The sequence below is a fragment of the Brienomyrus brachyistius genome, chromosome 3 (assembly GCF_023856365.1).
Source record: "Brienomyrus brachyistius isolate T26 chromosome 3, BBRACH_0.4, whole genome shotgun sequence".
Classification (NCBI taxonomy): domain Eukaryota; kingdom Metazoa; phylum Chordata; class Actinopteri; order Osteoglossiformes; family Mormyridae; genus Brienomyrus; species Brienomyrus brachyistius.
The window spans coordinates 37,023,791-37,043,015 of record NC_064535.1 but is presented as its reverse complement, the minus strand read 5'-3'; the positions used below and the strand labels follow the sequence as shown (position 1 = coordinate 37,043,015).

Below are 19,225 nucleotides of genomic sequence, written 5' to 3'. Positions count from 1 at the left end.
TTTATCTTCTCTTACACTATTCTTGTATTTTTTTTGCCATAATCATGCTTGGGTGGACATGGAGGGGTGGAGAGTATCATGGAGATGGAGTGGATTGATGGGATAAAATCATCCTTTTGAAACCGTCAGCGGGGTGGGCTCTGCCAGGGTACCGTGATGGACCCATACATCCTGTCACCCTCAAAGGCATTAAGGTGCTGAGCCAGACATTCCTATGTGGTCCAAAGAGAAGCCAGAGCACAGCATTAATGGGAAAAAAAAGTGTTCATTTAAATGTTGATCCTTCCTCTTCTAACAAATGGCCAGGAAACACAGAGAGACATGGAACACATTTAGTTTTATTTATAATGATATTACTGACAAAACATCAAAAAAAAAAAAAAAAAAAACTCTCAGGACACACATGATGCAAACTATTTGGCCATCCGTGTCAGAGTCGAGGTCTCTCGTACAGCTTTGAAGGTGTATGATGCAAATCATCGACAGCATGTGTGTTTATAAAGTGCGTAAGTGACTGGGTGGGCAGTGAAGCGCTCAGGGTGGCAGCGTGATTCTGGTCACGTCCGTGTGTGATACCTCCTTAGGTCAAACGCAGTGACGGTGACAGACACAGCATCAGACACAGCATCAGACACATTCCTTCTCCAACCTTAAAAGCTATGTCCCTTGCCCTCCTTCCTGGCGATGAATGTTAGAGGCTGTGTAAATTTTCCAGGTTTCCTGGAAATTCATGTTAAAAGCTTTGCCATTTTCCACCTTTCTTGCAGATTATCATTAGCTGTGTCGTTTTCTCACTATCCTGCTGGTTAACATTAGAACTTGTGCCGTTTTCCTGCAGATTAATGTTAAAAATAGCATTTCCTAACATTTCCTAATATTAAAAGCAATGTGATTTCCCAGCTTTTACTTCAGATTAACGTTAAAAGCTATGCCCCTCCTCTGCCTTTCCTGCACATTAACGTTGAAAGCTACATCCCATTCCTGCCTTTCCCGTAGATTAACGTTAAAAGCTACGTCCCATCCCTGCTTTTCCTGCAGATTAACGTTAAAAGCTAAATCCCATTCCTGCCTTTCCTGTAGATTAACGTTAAAAGCTACGTTCCATCCCTGCCTTTCTTGCAGATTAACGTTAAAAGCTACGTTCCATCTCTGCCTTTCTTGCAGATTAACGTTAAAAGCTACGTTCCATCCCTGCTTTTCTTGCAGATTAACGTTAAAAAGCTACGTCCCATCCCTGCCTTTATTGCAGATTAAAGTTAAAAGCTACGTCCCATCCCTGGCTTTTCTGCAGATGACCATAAGAAGGATTTACCATATTTGAGAATCATACCCCTCTCTCTCTATTTTTGCTAAAGCATTCCTCCTTTTTACCTTACAAAGGAAATGTCCCTCTATTGCTGAGTGCTGTAAACTCTAATGGTTCAGCCCTAGAATAGTAAATTACCTGAAGGAAAACTGGCTTTGGATAATTAAGGCGTTTCGGTCATTAAAACGTACAAATATTCAAAGCAGGATTACATTATGGGATTAAAATCGGAAAATCTGTTTCTCATTTTCCTGAAAAGTATCAATGATGTTATATGAAAGTGTGCTGAGCATCACAGGGGAGTCCTGACCCTTCCAGAAAGCTCTGTCCGCAGAGATCGGCACTTAGTTGTGCTGTGAACCCTGCAACGAGAGAGGCAGGAGACGGCTGTTCAGCCCCGCTGACTCTGGATCAGAATGTGAGGACAAGTTTATTGACCATAAAGGTATAAAAGCTATTAACGTCAGATGCCCTGTATAGTTGCTGGCCATAGCGACAAGGGCACTGATTGGCTGGTGTGGGCGTGGCCTGGGTTACATGCTTCCTACCGAACTTGTTCTCCTCCGCTTCCAGCAGTCAGGGTTGAGACGCCTCTGCTCCTCCGCCAGGGCTTTGGCCTCCATGGTGTACATCTTCCTCTCCTCGTTCTTCATCTTCCTCCACTTGTCACCCAGGATCACGCTGATGGCCCTGCGGGCAGATGTCGCACTTGTCACACCCCTAAAATGTTCTGACTGCGTGAAAGGAGATATGTTCACTTGGGATCCTGGCGGTCATGTGACACCGGTGGAAAGGTGTCTGGGACGGACTTTAAGGTTCATTAGGATACTTCCCCTGAAGCAAGACATGTGCCACTTAACAGATGAAAAATCGAAACTGAGGAAGAGATTCTGGGAAACAAACCTGTTGTCTTTCCCTGGGTGCATCTGGGTGTATTCCACTCTGTACTTCTTGGCAAACAGCATGAAGGCATTCATTGGCCGCTTGCATTTGGTGGGTGTGGCCCTGCCGACCATCCCTGAGCTGTGGCTCTTGGTAGAGGATGGTGATGTGCTGGGACACTCTGAGCCCTCCTCCATCTTGTTAGCGAGAGGGGTGACGGCGCCCTCACTGGACGGTGAGGCTCTGCGCAGGCGGGCCATGCTGCTCAGCACATATACAGCCGACGAATCCAGAGGAGTGAAAGCGTAACTGGAAGATGGGCAGGTAGGGGGAGGCTTTACATCATGCCAAAAGAGGGTGTCTCAACGTTGGTGGTGCCCAGCTCATGTACAAGGTCTTTAACCCAAACCAGTGCTTCCCAATCCAATCCTCGGGGAAGCCCAGACCGTCCAGACACACACATAGACACACACAATGCAGGGAGAATCGGGCATCTTCTCCGGAAAGGCGTGGGAACCCTCCAGCATGACCCCCAAACCCAAGCCCCAGGCCGCCCACCTCTTGAAGGTGTCGAAGACGATGGAGTCATCACCGTTGACGGCATCTGGGTGCCCAGGCTGCAGGCACAGGTCTCCCCGGCGCAGCTCATAGCAGGGGATACCATGCTGTACTGCGGTGAGACTCGGGTAGAAAGAGGACCAACCTGTGGGCAAGGGGGAGGGGGGACTGAGTGGGGATGCCACGTGGGGCGAGAGTCTAGATGCACCAGCATTGAAAGTCAAATAGACTAAGACTGAAAACTAAGTAAAAGCCAAATACAAAAAAAAACATGTACAGCTGCTGTGAGGGGCTTTGCCAGTGTTAATACAGACAAAGGTAATCAGCCATTTTATGAAAAAGACGGGTCTTTATTACTGGTAAGGGTGCAGATTTGGTGGATGGTCTAAAGTCCTTTATTACTTTAATAGTTTAACACTGTTGACTCAGATCAGAATTAACACTGCTGTTACCTTTACTTCTGACGTAAAAGGGGTGATCCAGTCGGCATTCCGCAGTCAAGAGGCCGTCTTCCGGCAAGCCGGGGTCAAAGGTCAATTTCAGGACCGACTGGCCGAAAGACACAGTCTCCTCATGGGCCACAAGCTTCAGGCCTTCAGAACCGTAGCTCTGCAGAACACCCAGACAGAGAGACGCTGGCCAGGGGTACGAGGGTAGCGGGGAACAGGTAAGAGCTGACAGGGACACCCCCCAGCCCAGGGTTACTGCCCCTGTACCAAAGACGGGGAGACCACCGAGCAATTCCTGAGCAGGACTCCTGCGCCGAGACCATTACGGAACTTTCTTTCAGAACTCACCGATATAGGACATTGCCCTGATGTTTAATTAGACTGATTACCTCTTTTCAAAGGACTTGGGGCGGGGCTTGGCATTTGAATCATCTGAGCTCTGCTTAAGACTGTTACATTCATAATGGCTCTCAGTTCCCCCATAGAGACATAGAAATGTGCGACATATTAAATCATTTCCTTCAAACAGAAATTGGGTAGATGTGGAAGACGGCATTTAGACCGTTTAGGGAAGGCGGGTAAAACAATCTGAGTTGGAACTTTTACGTTCTTTCTCTCCTTCCGCGAAGGTTGTACCTTCCTGGAGTCTCCCTCAGCGCCCAGCTCCTCTGTCTGGCTCCCCAAGTCCTCAGCAACCTGCCAGCCCTCACCAGGCCCCTTGTGGAAGTAGAGTCGTGTGCCTGGGGAGGACACCAGCCCACCCACAGGTTAATCCCTCCTTTTCTTAATGCTGCTGACTAAAAACAGCCTCTGCATCCCCACTCCTGTCCTATTCCCCACCAGTGAGAATATACCTCCCTTGAAAATTTTCAGCTGCTTTGATGCTGCAACATGCTTCAATGCAATGGTGGTGTCACACCCCTATTTCATCAGCAGGGGGACCCAATTCCTTCATGTTAAATATTAGGTGGTAAATTAGACATTAATGCTACCTGTTCGTAACCAGAGGCCACGGCGAGTGGCTTCTGCAGAAAGATGGCTTAGAGATCCATCAAATGATTGCTGAATTTTGCACAAATCAGAGGTAGGAGGGAAACCTAAAGTGAGTTTATTGAATTCGCCAGACAGAATAAGGCACCTACCTTTCAGGAAACAGTGCCAAACTGCAGAGGGCCAGGAATGGGACCAGCCCATGTCATTGTCACCTGTCGGCAATGGGGTACAGGAAGGCCCAGGGTCCCTCACTCCACTCGCCTGGCCAGTATAGAGATGGTGTCAGATCAGGCAGCTATACGGGTCACTTTAGGGTCTGTCATACGTGCTGGCCGGGCCAGTCGTTGTGGCAGGGTAAGAGGTCATACCCGTGTTCGCATCCGTGACTTCCGTTGGCTCCGGGACGACCTTGGCGTGCTGCTGGGGGCTGGGGGCATGCGAGCGTAGGAATGTAAACTGTTGCTGGTGCTGAAGATGTGGACAGAGGAGGGTCTGCTTTGACACAAGAGGGAGGGTGTATCAGTAGGGTTAGGGATTTGCAGGACTGGGACGTAAGAGTGAAGGAGTTTACATCGTTTCTGGCTGTTTTCAGGATGGTGTTTCAAATGTAGTGATGACCAAGACTGTGATCATAAATACATATGACAACTAATAAAGTAAAGTACAGAGCGGCTTATTCAGGACCCACCCTGCTCTGTACCTGACTGGGCCGCCCCTCCTCTCTGATTCTGATTTAACCCCTGAGTGTCTCGCTCTCTGAGCTGAGCCTCTGTGCCTGCGATCGGAAGATCACCAGGTCAAATCCTTTGGTTGGCAGACTGATTTCAACATTGGGGCCCCTGAGCAAGGCCCTTAACCCCAACTGCTCCAAGTTGGGCCGACCCTGGGCTCTCAACTGAACGTGGAGGGGACTGGCCGCATGTGAGATGATGGGTTTTGGTACTGGAGGGAAGCCTTTCCCAGGGTTTGTTCAAAATGGGACAGGATCAGATGAAGAGTGCGCTGACCTTTCGCAGGCGAGGCCCTGCAGAAGGGGGCTCTGGGGGCTCGTGGCGATGTTAGCTAGCTCTGTCAGCCAGCCAGCATTGGGGGCGTCCCCCTGCTGCTCGTGGTGGGACACTCCCGCTGCGACCTGGAACACCTCTGGCGATTCTCTGCTTTCCAGGACCTCCTTTAGGTCTGGCAGATCATCTGAGAGGAACAGGAAAGAGCACCACCAAGGTGCAGGATGTCTAGGGACTTGAAATTATGAAATTGGAACCTGTCCCTTTAAGATACTTCTAACCCCACCCATGTTCAGTCAGCTGGTTGGTTATCTCACTACAGTTGTCCCTGTGTGTCTGTGTGACCAGCTGAGAGTGTCTTCCAATATTTACCACACTCCTCTCGTCCAGGAGAGCGTTGCAGGTCTCCTTTGCACTCTGGTATGTCTGTCCTTGTGCCATCCTGCACTTTTACCAGCTGGGTTCGCTCTCTTCTGTCAGGAACCAGTTGAGGCTTCACCTCCCACACCATATTGCACTGTGACTGCAACGACAGCCCGTAGATGTCGGCAGCAAGCACAGAAAAACCTCAGTCCTAGCCGGCAGCCATGTCAGACAAGGGCAGGCAGTAATGTGAGGCAATGACAGTATAGTGAGTGATTACATAAACAGTCAATCCCGGCGCCAGAAAGGTCATTCGTATGGGTTGAGGGTTACATAATGTTAGAGCAAACAGCGGTAGGAATGGTCGTCTAACATGTGAACTTTAGCAATGAATTATGCATTGTTGAAAAGTTTCTGGTCTTGTAAAAAATATATACCGGTCCACAAACAACTGACAGGGCACATTAAGATGATTTTGTGTTTTGTTTAATTTTTTTAATGATGCATTTTAAAAAATTGAAGACCACCTAATGGCAGGCAGAGGCCATCACGTGACTCAGCACGCGAGCCCTGTTTATAAACGCGAGGCTCGCGCATGCGCCCCTCCGGTCATTCATTCAACACTGCGTAACAAAAACTAGTCAATGACGATACAGCCCGTCGTCTCTCTTATACAATAAAGTGTCGACTGGCGAACCGCACACGATTAATGACACGATATTAATGAGCGTGCGTCTTTTGTTCTGAGAGAGAGTTTTATTTTTGGAAAAAGTTTTATTCGTTTACTGCATTATAAATGAATTCGGACGCAACATCTGTTTTCATTGAGTCCCTGTTCAGTTCCAATTATTTCCAGTTTTTATTACATAAAAATAGCAGTGACAAGCTCTTTTGACAAAAGAATGGCGGTGAATTAACTGCGAAGTTCTCCCAATATTAAAAGACGCGTAATTGTTTTGTTAACCGTGGATGCACAACAAAACATAACTTTAAAAACATGTAGTTTTTAAACGAGTAAGACAACAAACACGCACAATGAAGTTGACGGTCTACGTCCACCTGTCAAACACAACGGTAAATGAATGAAAGGGATACAATACTTTCTGAAAGTGTCAGCTGCGTCCGAATTATAAGCGACGGTGAGTTTCTTTATAACCATTAACATTACGAAGCACAAAAGAACACAAACTGAAATCTTAAAATGACATTATGGCAAGCGTCACCAATGACAGTCGATGCAATCAGTGTCAGTCTTCCGCTTTTATCCGACACAAGTCCACTGCTTATAGAAGAGTTCGTTTCTCTTAGTTGTATCGTTTTGTTTCTGTTTGTTTCTAACTTTCCTAGTTACTTACCAAACCCGTCGCCATTACAGAATCTGTGACATTCTCTCAAAAGGAGGGGACAATTACTGCAGACCGGAAACCTTATTGGTTTGGTCAGATGTCAATGTACAGGAGTGCTTTCCAGCGATTGGTTGAGCGGCATGATGCCGTTGGAGGTGTTTGTTTTTCTTCACGTTCATTGACTTCATTGTATGTCACTCATCATTCCTTTGCCGTTAAATGGTCAAAAGGCTAAGCCACTCCCCCAGATTAATATATTATTAAAGACCCCGAAAATGAAATTGACTGCAAGTATTACGCCACATTGGGAAATTACTCAAACGATATTCTGTTAAGGGTTACCTCGACCATGTTCGTGTTTTTAGTTCTTGTGTTTTTCCCCATTTATGTTTGCATGTGTAGTTCTAAGTGGCCAGTGCTTCTAAGATCAATTAAGAGATTCAGCTGTTTTAGGCTATTAAATATAGGATCACCAGCGTTTTATTAGAAAACCGCATTTTATTGTAATGAAAATTCAATATAATCAAACGGTATAATATTGAAAATATCCCGGCACTCAAGTCTTTAGACCTTTAAAGATTACAGGGGAAAGCGCTGCTAACACAATCTGAAATCATGGGATTTTTACAATATTCCATATATAGAAATGGGGGTAGTCAACTTTAAAAAGAAGATCATCATTAATCATACAATGCTGTTTAAATAGGCTACACTCTAAACATTAAATAATATAGTTACATAACAAAGCAATGAATTACAGATGCTTGTCCAGAAAGGAGTTTGCGTGAACAGTGCCAGCAACAAAGGTGTTGGTATCAGTTCGCAGAGGTAGGCAATAATAACCCAGTAAATGAGCGAAAACCAAAAATGATATTCAGGGGATTGCTACACTTCGTCATGGTGGTGTTAAATGGATGTGAGTTGCCGGTTTCTCGACCAAACATACATTTATGAGAACCTGATACGAAAAGGCAAATTAACTGTGAGGTAAAGCCACGGACCTTGTAAGCACATTTTAAATGTTCACTTAAAATTCATACTAAATGAACCAAGGATAATTCAAAATTCAAGTATAGCGTGCATGGATGCTCTGGGCAAATGTCCACCGTGTAAGCTGCCGCTAAAGCTAAAATGCGATGGGAAAAAAGTGCACGTTTCCTGTTTTTGCGATTATGCCAAATTTTATATTGAACAGTCACAGAGGTAATTATATCAAAAGCATACTTTTGCCAGAGAAACAATAGGAAGCCTCGTCGTGTCTTAGGCAACTGTGATATGTCACACAGCCATCAAGTACGCCACGGGCAGTAAAAATCGCACCGAACAGTCTAGAGGCATGAAAAATAACTCAAGGCATGTCTTAAATTACATGAGCAAGTTATGTAATACGCTGTTATATAATGAATATTAAGTCTCACGTGGCATCAAAGATGGCTTATTAAATGTATAAATCTACCTTTGTGGTTTTACGTGAAGGAAAGTTGTTTTTTTTTTCTTCTTTTTTTAATGAAACACATTAAAATAGAATCAACAGGACATTAACAAGATTTAACAGTATTTGTCAATTTTTTAACACTGTCGGTATTGGATAGGAGTGGATTTAAGTAGTAATACTATATCAGTGAGGTAAATCAGAGCAATTGATGACTATAGGTGGAAAAGAGTAACACTCCGGAGATGCATTGACACTGTTTTGATGCCACGTCACGGAGGAAATCACAGGAGATCATTGCAACAGTGAACGTCCATTAAAGCATTCCCACTTCCCGTCTGGAAGTGCGCCAATATAATATGGCTGCAATGCCTCAAAATATTTATTGTTTGTTTTGGATTTTGTGCATCCAAAGACGACAACGGGAGAATCCTTGGTTACGGGAAGTTCACCGCTCGCCCTTCTTGCTAGTGGTGGTTCCTCCGTTTCCGTCTGTGCCGGCAGCACTCATAGGTTTTTGTCCTCAGTGTCCGTTTGGCTTCCAAACAAGGTGACTAGCTGCTCCTCATAGTTTGCTATGTTCCTCTTCATGATGTCCATGCAGGGGCCCAGGAGCCTCTCAAAGGCCTTGATATCCATCACTGTGAAGATCAAAGAATCACGACACCAAGGCATAAGGCACATGCTTCCGGAAGACAAGGTGAGGATGTAAGGAGGGTATTAAGAGGAACCCTCTGATGATAACCCTTTGAGAACAGACTGATGTGTCAGTACCTAAGCATTTCACGTTGTCTACAGCGTATGCTGAGGCGGCTCGAGGCTTGTTGGTGACCAATGCCAATTCCCCGAAGTACTGTCCTCTGGAGCATTTGGCAATGTCCACTTCTCCGTTTTCAAGGTCCTTCTTCGACTGGAAGATGTCGGATAGCCATAAAACCACCATGTGACAGAACACAGTATGTTAACAGAATAGCTGTAAGCGGTCTTACCTGAGCATAATCTGTAACTGAAAAGAAAACTTTTAGCTGTGTATTTCTAGGTTTAATTTTTGGTGCTGTGTAGCAAATCCTCCATGCAAAATATTCTCCAGGCCCTCAGGCCTTGTGCGCACTATGCTACCTATAGTACATCCAAACATCAAACATTAACAACCACAGTTCAAGGCTAAGGTCAGTCCTACCTGGTTTCTTTTCATGGTTATTCTAACTTGTCCAGACTCCACAATGTAGAAGCAATCAGCTGTATCTCCCTGAATGAGGACACAAACTGTCACATTTCGCACTCTCGCTGACAGCTTAGCATTTAGCGCCGCTTGGCAGGCTCAGGAGCCCAACTGGGTCCATGGCATCAATCGCCACAAATTATGCAACGGCGTCACAATGCGAGCAAGCGCCCAAGTTGCCTGAATGTGTGAACGTAACCTGAGAAATGATCTGTTCTCCGCTGCTGTAAACTTTGGTGGACAGCACATCAACAACCTTCATTCTCTCCGACGGCTGTGTCGGAAATAAAGGACAAGCATTTCACATGTTTGCTTTTTCTCCTCCCTTTTCCTAAAATACAGGATGGAGCTTTAAGAGTACCGAGCATAGGCAGCCACGCTCACCTCCAAGGACTTGAGGAGCGGAAGAGTCTCAATGAACGCCTCGTATGTCTTCCGCCGCTTGGCGTTGTTCTTCACGATGATCCTCCTGAACGTAAGTCTGTCCTGCATTGTGAGATCCACATGTAGCATGGTATGGGTGTTCAACACTCAAACTGCATATTTGCATGGGGTCCCATGAGGTTCCTTCTTTAGGAGATGCTGAAGCAGCGTGTTCTGCTAACCGGCTAGTTAGCTCCGCTCATCTGACTCTCCTTGCTAGCTAACGTCGATGCTATATGCAAAAGCGATCGTATCCCAGTGACACCATGAAAAGAAAGAAAATCAAAGATAGGTAGTCTCTAACAAGAAATCCGGCCTATGCTGCCCAGTGTGTTCAGCACAAACTATGAAACATCTCATGATGGGGCGGCAAACCTTACAAATGGTCTCGAAACCGTACAGAAGACTTTTTGAATGGTGTCCCAAAAACAACAATCCTGAAAGTGGACGTGTCCTGCAAGTCTCGATATGTTTCGATGACAATGCATGCAATGTTTAAACTTGTATTCGCCTTTAGGAAATGTGCCGTCTTGCATATTTCATTGTACGATCATTTCCTCATTCCGTTTCCAGCATCGTTCTTAAAGAAGCAGCACTCTGTGAATATTATGGTATCACCGGTCTGTTTTTGACCATGTGAGGGAATGAGTGTGAACTCACCAGGCACCAGAGGGCTCCAGCAGAGGTAGCCACGATGGTGGCAGCCCTGCCAGTGTTGTACATGAGTGCCAGTTCCCCAAAACTCCCCCGGTTGTCGTATGTCCCCACGGAAAGTTCCACACCATCGACCTTCACAAAGATATTGAATGTCCCCCTGAAAAAGGCAGCAGGAAGGTTTAACACTCTCTAGTGCCACACCATCCCACCGATAAATATTGAAGTCAAAATTATGATTAAAGATGGATAAAGACTAGCATTGATGTTTTTGTGTCTACCCAGCGGAAAGAGATCTACCGACCAAACCAGAGCAGTTCTGATAGTCCCACCTTTCAATGACGTAGAAGTTATCACCATCATCATCCTGATCTATGATATGTTCCCCAGCCTCTACAAGCTTCTCAAACATGGCATCCAGAAGTTGGGACATCTGTTCCTGTTTCCCAGGAAATAAAAGCTACATATAATATATATCTTTGGAGCATGACTGTAGGACTACAGTAATTAAAACATGGACTGACTACAGGAAATCTGCCGACTCACACGAGGCTTGCACAGATAACTGACTCACTGATAGACTATGGCTTTGACCTTGACCACAGTTTACATCTTGCCCTTAGCAAGCAAGCCCACTCTATAATGTCAGCATGCCGGGGGGTGGCTGGCCAGCCAGCCAATCGATTCAATCGATCTTTTTTGGTTCCTCTACTCTGTTGGCATCTAACTGTATAGATGATGCAGGAATGCATTACAACACACACATGTAAAGCACCTTGGCTGACACTGTTCTGAAAGGCACTATATAAAAATGTATTGATTTGTGTAATTAGATCATTGGCACAAATTAGCCACTTACAGGCACCTAGTTATTCGGCCTCTGTAAGACTGCCTCAGTAAGACTGAATATGTCTTACTGAAGCATGTAAATTGAAAATACCAGGCTCCACAGCGACCTCAGACGGACCATGACCCAGTGCTCAGCTTACCGCCTCTAAGTTCTTGAACAGAAGGATGTCTTTGCACGCTTCCTGTAGTCTTTGCCTTTGCTCATCTGTTTTGGGGTGAGTGATCTGAAAGAGTCCGCGAGACCTTGTTTTTACTAGTCTGTAAAACAACTAAAGTAGCTTAATGTGGGTTTAGGCATGAAAATTAATAAGAACAATTTAATGCCTTTTCTAATATGCTGCAAATAGGCCATTAGATTTAAACTTGCATCACATTTAACAGCCAAGCGGTATCTGTGATCTGTGCCATTTCACACCAAAAGCTGCTAAACACTTGTGTTTTAACGGTTAAGAGTGGTGGAATTATGTCGGGGGATGTAAACGAGGGAAATGGAAGCACATGGAGTCGCACTGAATTTTACGTTCACTCCCTTCCCGGGTGATGCAGCCATGTGTGCCACTGCTCTTACCTTGGGCTCCTTGTCGTCATTGTCCTCGTCGGGGTTGAATGCTTCGGCACATACTGCAAAGTAGGGAGAGGGGAGTGAGTCCGGTGTGCATACTGCAATCCAGGGAAATAGGAGTGAATCCAGTGTGCATACTGCAATCTAGGGAAATAGGAGTGAATCCAGTTTGCATACTGCAATCCAGGGAAATAGGAGTGAGTCCAGTTTGCATATTGTAACCAGGGAGAGGGGAGTGAGTCCAGTTTGCATACTGCAAACTGGGGAAGAGGAGTGAGTCCAGTTTCTGTGTGTGAGATGACATCCCTGGATGGCGGTTTAGCTGAAACACCCAACAGGGGGCTTTGCCAAAGGCAAGGCCTTGGTTTAAGGCTCACACAGCATTTCAGCTAAAATGTCCTCATGGAGTCTATCTGACATTTATGTGCTTGCTGTTTGCAGTAAACAGAACCTTATTCAGTGGCCAGTAAGGGGCGCACCAGTACTGTACTGTAAATGTACACATACTCAGCACAATGGCCCTGCTGGTGATTTGATTGCTCTCCAGCAGAGTGATTAACTTTTGCCCACATGCCATATATTGTACTTTAAACAGTGAGATTTTGCAGGTGAAAACCTCTTCCGTCGTCCTGTAATCTTACTGTTAATAGACACTTAACGATACTCAAACAGAACTGCGAAAAGACTCACCAGATGACAGATTGACTTCTTAAAAATCAGACATATAGTAAATATTTTCACTTCTACTCAGAAATACCGTCCCCATCATTTATTTCCTATTCCTCTGCCAGAACTTGGCTGTCTTCTCTTAAGTTTGGAGGTTTCTGCATGTCTGGCTTTTCCTAATGTATGGTTCTGTTAATAATTTCAAGTAGCCTTAAGGTTCCCCGGCTTTTGGTTTCAGACTGATTTGTGATGCTGCGATTTCTTTAGAGAAAAATATTTCTGTAGTAGTTCAAACTGGCAGATGTACGGTTTCCCATCATATGCAGTGAAAATAACTACCTTAATAAAACCATATATCAGTCAGAAACCGTGTAAGCGCTGATTTCACCCCCTTAAGTCACAATCGATGTCCATTTATTGAAATTAAAATAACTACATTCTGGATCCTCCCGGAAAACGTAAGATCATAGTGCTCTTGCGAAAGAAATATATTCACTTCCAGTATTTTAAACAGATCATTTAAAACACATGTCTCTGTTCTGCTCGTGACTAAAATAAGGAATCTTTGCCAGAACACAGTGTCAAGGAAAAAAAGGTCAAGAAAAATGAAATCTTGCGAAATGAAAAGAACTGAGTTTAAGCAGTGCGGATACTCAGTGCTGCCCTTTTATAAACCCATGTGTAATAAGACCGAAAAACAGACATTTTATCAAGAAACCATTTCTAATGATGACACCTCCGTCTGAGAGAAAGCAGGAAGGAAATAAAAGCAGAATTCATCCCAAACACGTCAGGATGATGGATCAAACACATGAGCTAAAGGTGGAGCTCCACAGACCCACGGAGGACTTTCCACATTCTGAAGGGAAACAGCCATTTGATTTGGGGAGGTGGTGCATTAATAAATGGGCCAAATGCACCATTATCCAGCACAACCTCAAACAGTCGGTGCCAAATGAGCAACTTAGTCCTATAGCCCCTAATTGGTTTTTAAGGCACTTTTCTTGGATGCAAAGGTTTTTATATTAGTCTGGCTGTAACTCATCTAAATCAGACTACTGGTAACACTGCTGCGATCGGACTCATGTCTCTAGAGATGATTCTGCCAGTGGCATAGAAATGATTGGATGGTTTGTAGTAGCGTGACATCTGGTTGGTTGGGTTGTTACAGTGGAGTGCAGCTGATTGGAGGGTTGTATCAGTGGTCTGCTCATTGGATTGTGTCTGTAGTCTACAGGGTTGAGTCTGCATGTTGGAATGTTCTACACTATGTGCATTTATATTTTTGTATGTAACTCTAAGTTAATATAGAAGGGAACCTTTCTGAGCATATGGGCCGCAGAACTGCAGCCCAAAGTCAAGGCTCTTTAGGGCAGATGAAAGCTAAGTAAGTCTGCGCCTGCTATGAGTGTCCAGATAGTGATGACTACAGCAAAAGATCTTTGTTTCAGATCAATATTCCCTCACTCAGTGGGAAGTATAACCGTCATCTTGGGCGAAATCTGCAACGGGACACTTGGTCTGATGTCATTTCACGTCACCTGGAGCGAGCAAACTTCCTGGGCTCCGCAAATGTGAGCAGATTCCTGGGATATTTAATGCGGCACCCAGCAGAAGGGTAAGTGAAATACAACAAAGGGGAAGAAAGGCTTTATATCAGTGGCACAGCTACCGTAACTGCATATCACTGAAGAAGGTGGCTGCTCTCCATGACTTTCCATATTCTTGGATGTATTTCTTAATGACTGCAGATGGATTGATCCAGTGCCTGTTGGTTTGGCCTATAAAGGTGCTGAAATTATGGATCTAGTCAGAACAACGCAGCCAACTTCCTGGAAGTCTAAAATGACTTGGCCGTGCTTGATTTTTTTAATGAAAAACATTCTCGTGTGCGTTCTTGTGCTCGCGGTCAAGCGGACTGGGAAGCTAATGCTAAAGTCTGTGATTATCTGCAGCAGAAAACAGCTGTGCTTTGTGAGGCTAACTCTCCTTAAAATGGCTGGAATTCACTTCCTCCAGACTCCTTCTCTCTGACCCACTTAAGGAGTTTGTAATCGTCTGTCACCCTTGGGTGGCCACATGGCCACTGGGTACCTGGCAGGAATTCTGTGTGCACTCATCCAGTAAACACTCCCCCTGGCCCCCAGTGGCATTTTACCACACTGCGAGTGACGTAGCGGTGTAAGGGAGAACGGCAGGGTCTAACCTTAACCCGAACAGGTGGCGTGGAGTTCAGGCTTGAGATGTAAACACTCCCCACATCGTTTTAGGGTGGGGGGGGGGTCTAGCTCGGCATGCTGGGACATGGTGTCTGTGATCTAAAAGTCACCGGTTCACATCCCACTGCCAGCAGGTGGTTCCAGCATGATGCTGATGAGCAAAGCCCTTATCCTTCCACTTGCCCTGGGACTGTTTGACCATGCTTTCTCAACAAACAAAAACGTATGTTGCATCTGATAAATAATAAGAAAGGTCTCTACAGTTTATTTATGTCTGCACACCTGTAAGAAAGGAATGCGATTTGGGTGTTTTTTTGTGTTTACATCATTTTCCATGTAACATATTTAACAGATGCTTTTGTCCTGAGCGACGTACAAAATAGCCGAATGTCACATTGCAAACAAACACACTCTCGAGGAGTCAACTAGGCGCAAGTACAGCTAGGCCGATCTTCCGGTGAAAGCCCAGGTACGAGTGTAAGCAGTATTAGAGCAGGAGCTACACAATGTGTTATAAACATAGCAATAACCTAAGGAGCAGAAGTGCAACTTAAGAGCATTCAGGGAACGTAAAGAGGCATCAGGCTACTAATTAAATTGGTATGTCTTCTTAATAGTTCCCACCAGTTACCGATGCTTATGTATGTTTTGGTCCTTGACTATGCCACCTCAGTTTGTGCTGTTCATTCATTTTTCTTATCAAAAATCACTATTTTATATGTCATTACCGCTATTGTCTGGCAGTGTTGAACCAGCCCTTGCCCGCCCCCTAACTCCTTAAAAGGAAAATGCCCTGACCAAAGGAGTCTGACGTCATAAGTGTCATTAAAAAAAAACTAGCCTTAATGGCAACAATGTTCAATAGGAGAACAGCAAAACATCAGACGTGTTCCATGCAAAGCAGAACTGCGAATTTAAAACATCTCAGTATGAAAGTATAACCTGATTCAATGGAAACAGGACACAGTACTCATTTATTAAATTGAAATTACATTACTGGCAATATGAATTTTACAAGATGCTGCATTTCAGTATGATTTATGCGTTTAAATCAAATGCTAAAACATGGTGTATGGTGTCTCCTAGATGGGTGAATCGCTCCTTCTGATTTAACGGGCCGGTTTATCTAGTAACCCACGATGCTACTACGTTTAAAATACACAGTAGCACAAATCATACTTACCGGAAGCACGTCTTGTGAATCTGTTGATCACAGGAGCTGGAAAATAAAGCAGATTTAGATTAGATGCAGTATCTGATCGCATGCAGGGTCAAAACGTTTTATGCAAGTAAATAATTAAACAAATAAATCTCAGTTTATGAGCCTTTGATAACCCTTCGGTGTTACGTTACCAATCTCAGGTTTCCGTCTGGATCTGTAGTAGCGTACAGGCAGGTATTTGGGGGCATGAGCGCGTGATTTTAGCTTACCTTTTGGGAATTTGGTAACCTGACTCGTTAATCGGCGTTGGGGGTGCTGCTGGTCTATAGGGATGCGATGTGGCTTTTTGAAACCATGACGAACATTGAGGATTTGCCACGTCAATTACACATTTATCTTTATAACAAGATACGTCAATCAACAACAACTAAGATACCAAACAATGAGGGAACATTAAGTATATATATATTTGTATATATTAACTTCAGGTTCAGCGGTGCAGTACAGAGATACTGGGGGCGGGGCACGACTTCATCATTTCAATACAAAGATTTTTCTCGTTTTTTTTTGGGGGGGGGGGGGGACGGGTGGTGGTGGAGAATGAATCCAAATTAAATTGGCCTGTTGGGGCTACACGTCCACCCCAAAATCGTCACAATGAACTCCCAAGTGGCCAGCTCCTGTCTAAGTGGTTTGGTGGGTATAATCCCATTAGATAATAACTCAGAAAAACAAATAAGTGACGTATCGTTTAACAGAATGTCCATAACAGGGTGATTTCGGGTTAAATGAAAGCTGGCCTGAGTCATAACATATCTCGTAACATTTTCTTATAAGATAATGATCGAAACACTGTACGAAATGCGCGTTTGTGGTGAAACCTTGTTTGTATATACAGGAAATGCGCCGGCAAGCTGAATTTAAAATGAAAATGAAAGGCTTTGACTCCCCGATCGTTTTCCACGGAAAGTAGCAGGGCTGTCATGCCTGAAAAGTCCCGCTGCGGTGTGTAATGACAGGGCAAAACGTTGAAACAGTAACCGGAACATTTTTGGGATAGCACTTTTCTGGCACACACCGGCGATTCAGTGCATTTGGTGCATCTGGAGAACGTCTTAGGACACGCATGACCCTCCCTATAACTGGTTTTAACATGCACTATACCTATTACACAAATGGGGCTGCTCACCGTAACTAGCGTTACACCAGCGTCACCCTTACGGGACACTGCGGGTCCCTCGCTGGAAGCAGCTATTCAATAGTAAAGGCTACTAACTGCGTTTTTACCAAACGATGCTTTTCAGTCACTTGTGCCGCATCACTAACAGTTAATTTGCTGTGTGGTGTTAAATGCCGCCGATTCGCGTCAGAAGCAGCGTTTGACGGTGCCCATCATATTCATTTAGAGCATCAAGGGTCACTGGCAGACTGTAATGCCGTGGCATCCCAGCGCTGCGGCATGCAGAAACGGGCTTGCCTTCCCTTTACTTAGGTGTCATGGTGACAAGACGCATTTGTAACGTACTAACCTTTGCATTGATGATGTAAATATAGTCATTTCTTTATTCCCACCTGAAATGCAGAATACTGCTAGACTGGAAAAAATTACTTGAAAGAAAATCTACATTATTACTGTAATCATTTCACAAGCAAAATAAAAAAATTTAAAAATCAGTTAATCGGTTACCTACGAATTCCTCGTCGTCCTCCTCGTCATCCTCCCCATTTTCTGAATCGATCTGCATTGCTTCTTCGACAAAGTTGACTGCCTTTCCAGACCTGGCAGCCGAATTGTTGTCATTACCGAAAGCGCCCCTTTTGATATCCCTTTCCCTTAACTGAGTGAAATACTGCAGCGCGAACTCTAGCAGATCTGCGGGCTGCTTCCTCAGCACCTCCAGGGTAAAGCTTTGCAAGAGCTCCGTCAGTCCTTCGGGGATTTCAATACTCATTCCTGTCGGCAGTCGCAGGAGAAATCAGAAATCAAAATGCGGCTTTTCGTGGTTTATCGTCGTCTAAATGCTTCCCGACCAAAAATTTCTGAGCACTGATTTGTGGCGATTTCTGAGCTGTAAAATAACACAGACTATGCAGCATTACAGTAGATTCTCCATTGGCGGATATCTATCGGTAAGTGAGTGCTGCCTTCTGGCTCAGTGGAAATGGCTCTGGAAAGTGTAGCATCTTTTTCTGCGGGCTACGACAGCGGCACGCATGTGACCCCGGAAACCATGGCAACTCCCATCCAGCAAATGCGTATGCCAGCCGGACACGGCGTGGCCGAATCGGGTCATCGGTGTTAAGAGGAATAAGACAAATTAGGACTAATGTTTTAAACCTGCACGGCTCTTATGTATAATTACAGATTTAAGCGTAGTCCTGTCTGATTTAGTTAATACGCGGACCAAAAGATACTGCTGCAGCAAGTCAGACTCCTTGACTATTGATGATTTTCTGGAATGTACGGGAAGGTAAGATATATTCATTCAACCAGAGGGAAATTCTTCCTCGGGAAAATACTTACATGCTTATTTCCCACATATATGTTATTTGGAAAAAAAACTTCTTCCTCATATATGTTGTTGGGTTCCTTTTTAGAATGAAAAGCATTTTCTAATTTAGAAAAGTATCTTAAGTAGATCGACCCCTTTAAATCTGCCAGGTATCTGATGATACTAGGAGTAAATGAAGCAGTAGTGATAAACAGTAAATGTAAGGACCGATTGACGATTACAATTCCTGGAGAAAATCCAGAATTAATGTTCGAAATGTCTTAATTATTGAATCCCTGATTGCTTTCTCATTGTCTGTATGTCTGATTAACATGTTATAAGATATGCAGCCTGTGCAGTGAAAAAATCTCATGAGAGGAATGTAAGCAGCAGTGTTCACCCAGGATTCCTACCAGGTTGTGGGGTCTGTATACTCACTGCACTGACCTCTCTCTGTCCCAGTCTCTTTTGTCCTGTAATGGGGGCATAGAGGGCTGTGATCCCGGTCTGTCAGCTGAACCTGCGGCCGACTTTAAAGGAGGAATTATTATAAGCAGTGTTCCGTTTTTTGGGAAAAGAAAATAGCTTGGCAGATTTAAAATCCATGGTGTGGTTAATGAGCAGTGAACTTAGCCTAGAAGAG

At 44.6% G+C, this 19,225-nt stretch overlaps 2 protein-coding genes across 3 annotated transcripts; both read right to left on the bottom strand.

The window, feature by feature from the left end:
- Positions 1-1,173: 1,173 nt before the first annotated feature.
- Positions 1,174-7,004, bottom strand: LOC125738706 (HMG box-containing protein 1-like). 2 transcript variants are annotated; one of them, XM_049007908.1, is made up of 11 exons: positions 6,911-7,004; positions 5,565-5,715; positions 5,196-5,379; positions 4,557-4,683; positions 4,338-4,449; positions 3,832-3,935; positions 3,199-3,355; positions 2,747-2,891; positions 2,210-2,497; positions 1,855-1,996; positions 1,174-1,668 (listed from the first exon to the last, which is right to left on the bottom strand). In XM_049007908.1, the coding sequence occupies exons 1-11, from the start codon at positions 6,923-6,925 to the stop codon at positions 1,651-1,653; spliced, it is 1,443 nt and encodes a 480-aa protein (XP_048863865.1). In that variant the 5' UTR covers positions 6,926-7,004; the 3' UTR covers positions 1,174-1,650. The 2 variants fall into 2 exon arrangements, with proteins under 2 accessions (XP_048863865.1, XP_048863866.1); XM_049007909.1 differs by having other exon boundaries at positions 4,557-4,680.
- Positions 7,005-7,401: 397 nt separating this feature from the next.
- LOC125738931 (cAMP-dependent protein kinase type II-beta regulatory subunit-like) lies at positions 7,402-19,160 on the bottom strand. The gene is made up of 11 exons (XM_049008462.1): positions 17,778-19,160; positions 16,112-16,147; positions 12,050-12,102; positions 11,622-11,705; positions 10,965-11,071; positions 10,639-10,792; positions 9,940-10,041; positions 9,755-9,829; positions 9,514-9,582; positions 9,108-9,243; positions 7,402-8,974 (listed from the first exon to the last, which is right to left on the bottom strand). Exons 1-11 carry the CDS (start codon positions 18,040-18,042, stop codon positions 8,841-8,843), a joined length of 1,215 nt encoding a protein of 404 aa, XP_048864419.1. The 5' UTR covers positions 18,043-19,160; the 3' UTR covers positions 7,402-8,840.
- Positions 19,161-19,225: the final 65 nt, after the last annotated feature.